At 35.5% G+C, this 5496-nt stretch overlaps 1 protein-coding gene across 1 annotated transcript; it reads right to left on the bottom strand.

The window, feature by feature from the left end:
- Positions 1-1960: 1960 nt before the first annotated feature.
- On the bottom strand, positions 1961-2689 carry LOC128993080 (uncharacterized). Its single transcript, XM_054416838.1, has one exon. It carries the CDS (start codon positions 2687-2689, stop codon positions 1961-1963), a length of 729 nt encoding a protein of 242 aa, XP_054272813.1.
- Positions 2690-5496: the final 2807 nt, after the last annotated feature.

The following is a 5496-nucleotide window of genomic DNA, read 5'->3' as shown; positions in this document are numbered from 1 at the left end:
TCATAAATTAATTGCCCTTAAAGGCCGTAATTACTTTCTAAAGGGAACTTTCCATATACCTAATGTTAAAAATATCTCAGCTGTAATTATTTGTATGTTATTATTTTAATTTATTACATTATTAAAATTAGGTGTGATTATTTGTTTGTATTGCCATTGACTATTGGATATAGAGGGATTACTGTATTCTGTTTTGTTTATTTTAGCTTAACTTAACCAATGGTTTTATTAATACTTATGAAGTCAAACGGGATGAAGCCCGTATTGGATACAGAAGAAGACATCCCATCTATATATGGATCAGCTGTCGCCAATTTTTTTCTAAAAAAGATTGAAGTTGTGTGAGCCACTCACAGATTGCGCTAGTGTCTAAATCTCTATAACAGATAGTTAATACGTAAAACTTGATATTATGTTGAATAATGTAGAAATTTGAAGCCAAGAAAATATATGAAGTTAATGACCATCTCACTAGAGGGTATTAGTCTATTGGGAAATATTAATTGAAATCAATGCAAAATCACAGCAAACAGCTGATTGATTTATCACCTAACACAGAATAATGAGACCATCTCAACAGATTGCACCACGTTTTTTGCTTCAAATGTTTACATTACATGTCATGTGAAGTTCTCAAGTGCGAAGTTGTTCAAAATTGGGGCTACAAACAGTAAGAACAAAAACTCTTGCATTTGCGTGCGCCAAACGGGTAGAGCGGAAAAAACTAATGACTCAATTGTAATTTATACATAGAACATCTGTAGGTATTAAAAACCAAATCACGAACAAATTGAACAGACAATTAAGGGAAATAAAAACAAGTGTAACAGCTAACTCATAATATGTTAGGAAACACAACTCTCAAATTATAAGGCGCGTGCCCTAGGAGAGAGGGTTTATTGAAAACGGCAACCCTTAAATTATGGCGCGTGCCCTAGGAGAGGGTTTATCGAAAAACGGCAACCCTTAAACTATGGCGCGTGACCTTAGGAGAGGGTTTATCGTAAAACGGATATTTTCCGGGATGCTTCTCAGGCTTTTTGTTAAAGTACGTAGTGATTTATTTATTCCAACGGTTTCTCCATTAATACAATTTTGTCAAACTATGAACTATACATAAGTAGCAAATAATAAGTTAATATCAGTGGTTACAAAAATCGTGCAATAATAATAAATAAGGAAGATGGCAATAAATACATGAGTGGGACCTAAAAACTACAATAAATAACAACAAGAAGACTATGCCTAGTAATAATGGTAACAAGTAACAAGCAGTAAGGACGGTAACTTTACAACAGGCAATAACAACAACGATTAAATAAGACCAACAAAATAGACTATGGCAACAAAGATAACAAATTATAAACTGTGAAAATAATAACAAAAGACAGCAAAATATTACAGAAGTATTAACAAAAGTATAATTTGTGGGAGTGTGTGTGTATGCGCAAAAATCGTGCAATAATAATAAATAAGGAAGCTGGCAATAAATACATGAGTGGGACCTGAAAACTACAATAAATAACAACAAGAAGACTATGCCTAGTAATAATGGTAACAGTAACAAGCAGTAATGACGGTAACTTTACAACAGGCAATAACAACGACGATTAAATAAGACCAACAAAATAGACTATGGCAACAAAGATAACAAATTATAAACTGCGAAAATAATAACAAAAGACAGTAAAATATTACAGAAGTATTAACAAAAGTATAATTTGTGGGAGTGTGTGTGTGTGCATGCATGACATGGGAAGAACACAGTGTCAAACACCAAACACCATGCTAAAAAGCACCAACTTTCATTTGTGGCCCTTTAAAGGCACCACCTAGATTGCACTGCACCTCGCTGAGGTAACACCAGCCTCAAAACAGAACTAAGGTGTGGCCCTTTAAAGGCACCACTTAAACAAGAACTACACATCACTTGTTCCCACAGGAGGGCAGGAAAATGCTTCTAAGATGTTCTCTCTTGTAAATATCTTGAGGCGTCCCTCTTGAATGAGGAAGAAGAAATCCCGAAGAAGTCAATGTGAGTCGAAGCCTCTCCACCCATCCTCAGCAACCTTGACAACCCATGATGGTAGGAGTAATTCCTTGCTTGGAATCCTCTGGCAAATAACGTTTTGGATCTGGTTCCTCTAGGGGCAGAGAATTTTATATTATTCAGCAAAGATGTGCAGTCGATGATACCATTCACGAGTTTGAAGAGAAACTGCAGGTCGTAACATTTCCTTCTCAGACTGAGTGGTTGCAGATCATAGTATTTCTCCAGGGTGATAATAGGAACATCCTGAAAGTGGTACCCCAGTCTAAGACCAATCAGTCTAATAAATCTTCTTTGTATCTTATCTAGTATATCGATGTGCAAAGACTGATAAGGAGACCAGACAACAGAGCAGTATTCCATCACGGGACGTACCAAAGTCTTGTAGAGGATTATAAGAGTGAGAGGGTTCTTGAGGTCTTTTGTTGTTCGAAAAATGAAGCCAAGAAGTGATGAAGCCCTTTTTGCTATTTGGCTGATATGCTCATAGGGACTGAGGGTAGGAGTAGTTATGACGCCCAAATCTTTGACCATATCAACCACTTTCAGAATGGCACCGTTTATGCTGTAGTTGTAAGGGTGCACTACAGTACTGCGACTGAAGAACATCGTGAGGCACTTGGCAACATTCAACTCCATAGCGTTTTCATCACACCATTTACTGATTTTATCCAGAGATGACTGGAGTTGGTCTTGGGAGTCTGAGCATGTTACCTCCGCAAATACCTTGATATCATCAGCAAAAAGAAGAAAATTGTATGATATTACCTTGATGATAGGTGCGCGGCTTACAGTTTTCTCTCAAGTTCACAAACATTGGCTGTACACAGAATAGACTTCCCAATTAAGGGAAATAAAAACAAGTGTAAGTGTAACAGCTAACTCATATTAAACATCTACAATGTTAGGAAACACAATCCTTAAATTAAGGTGCATGTCCTTAGGAGAGGGTTTTTAAAAAAACGGATATTTTTCCGGATGCTTCTCAGGCTTTTTATTAAAGTATGCAGTGATAGGTGTGTGGTTAAACAGGTTTTTTTTTCTTTCAAAAGTTCGTGAACCTTATAGATTTACATGCTTATGTCAGCTATCTATATTGTGGCCTCTATCAGTTGGACTTAAGTATCCCTAGTTAAAGTAACAGCTGATTTTATTCTATTCGTTATTCTGTGATATTACTTTGAGTTGGCAACATACGCAAAGACATTTGTAGCATGGTTACTATTATCATCGCTATTTTGCGGTTTGCCAAGACATTTATACTGTCTAATGAACTCAGTATTTAGAGGTACAAGACAAAACAATTAACTGTGTCATTACTACGTAAGCTAATATATTGAAAAAAATTAGAAAAAATTACAATTTCTCTGAGTCTTCACGCCTCAGCTGCCAATAACATGATTTATTTCTCTCGTGACCGTCTTCCAAGAAAAGTTTGACCCCGGCCGGGCCATGAAAGGCTACTTACAGTTGCAGGTCCGCTGCTACGGGGGGGTCTGACATCTGAACTAACAAATAATTATTGCCGCCGCCTCCAAACAATAAAATGTCCTCTATTCTTGGAAGAACGGAGGCCGAAGGTCGCACCCCGTGGTCGTCGGGTGTAGTTTCTCATTCCTTTCGAGAAATATTTTCCTGCGCGAAAAGTTGCAGCTGCACCAGAGCGGAAATTGAGTTTAGAGAAACTGGAAATACAATCTCTCGACTTCTGCGATAGTTATGCAGAGTTTAGACGATTTTAATGTGTATGAATACGATATTGCTTATTTCTAGTTTGAAATAGGAAATAATATTGCACACAATAATAAATGCTTGTTTAATGAATTTTCATTCAATCAATACACCAACATATATATTCTTTCCCAGTTTATCAGGGAAAACTACACGATTTATTTACTCTTTAATCCCTAGAATTATTTCTTTGAAAATTTGTCTAAAACAGAAACAGTTTTCGTGTTTGCCCAAAATATCTGTCATTTTCTCTGTAGAAGTGTTAAAGCTTGTGGTTAAATCAAACAGGAATATGCCTATGATTTATCGGAGAATAATGCAATTGATTAGTTATTAGGGAGAAAATTTAACTTCACGTTGCTTCAAGAACAAACACATACGAGATGTCCCGTTATCATTTGCGAAATTAAGTTATCTCTTAAATATGGATAAAATATGTTAAACGTAATATATATTTATACTTTTTATACTTAAAACGGAGAAGTTGTGTATAATTATTTATTTATTTATTTTGGGTTCGGGGTTTTTTTTTTATAATGAAAGAATTAAGAGAAAATTATAAAAAAATTAAAAATTGTGCCATGAATTCAAGCTTAAAATGGACTTGAAACTGTACACGTAAGTTATTCTGAATTTTTTTTAGAACCTTCCCAATGAGCAGTTTAGTAGGCTTACATTGTTGCAGACATTTTGTTAGAAAGCGCTTACCTGATTGGTTCACCTGTAGCCCCGCCCCCTCTCCCACCTGACCAGGTGCTTCTCCCTTCACACCTGGCCACTATAATGGAAACTAAAGTAGGATTTGTAGAATAGAAGATTTTGCTGTTAGATCAACAAATGTTATCACAGATTTAAAATGCGTTCTTTGTAGCCCTATGTTAGATCGTATGATTTCTTCGTATCCTTTCACCGTTCTTGTGCAATACTGCTATGGGCCTCATTTTACTCAGATATATATCTTTTTGCGTTTTAAGACTTGTAAAATCAAATTTTTATTTATTTCAAACGGTCAGAGCAATTTACACAGTTGAAAAATATGTTCACTATACATGGTGTCCCAGACCACCCGGCCCGGCTTAGCTCTACTGTAATATGAAAGCAAATAGAAACCTAATTGCAAAACTAAAACCCCATATTTTGACCCCCAATGAATTTAGCTAAATGATTTTAAACCCCAAAAAGCACCCCAAAGAGCAGATTTTAGGGGGTGGGGTTGGTTTTTGGGGAATTTTCAAACGTAAAGAGAGGTCTTGTTGTACCTCATTTAAAAGTAAAGACCTTGTAAAGTCCTGAGTATTTTAGTGGAAAAAGTTTTAAATTATTTACATCCCTATTTATATGGTGTTCAAAAACGTATTTCATATTTGAAGTAACTTGAATATTCATATTTGAAGTGTTAATAAGAAATATTACTCACCAGGCCTATCACCAATAAATTAATTTGCCATATTAAATTTCTAGATAAAACCATATTAATAGTTTAAACGACATAAGTGCAACGCACGAATGAAATTAAATGCCTGTCTGTTTGTCTTTATAATTTACCAAACCAAAGATTATTTTCCGTATGGTTTCTTTAGATCGCGGTAAACATAATAAATATGTTATATTCCACTTTGTGATTCTATTCTAAGTGATAACTTGTTTTTGGCGCTCTTGTGGCGTCCTCACATCTGTACCGGAAACACCAAAACGCTTCTTCACACTTTACATTG

This window comes from Macrosteles quadrilineatus, unplaced genomic scaffold (assembly GCF_028750875.1).
Source record: "Macrosteles quadrilineatus isolate MER2022 unplaced genomic scaffold, UCM_ALF_1.0 Scaffold_4__1_contigs__length_99947679, whole genome shotgun sequence".
Classification (NCBI taxonomy): Eukaryota; Metazoa; Arthropoda; class Insecta; order Hemiptera; family Cicadellidae; genus Macrosteles; species Macrosteles quadrilineatus.
Note: the sequence above shows the minus strand (reverse complement) of the source record. Positions and strands in the feature narration are given on the sequence as shown.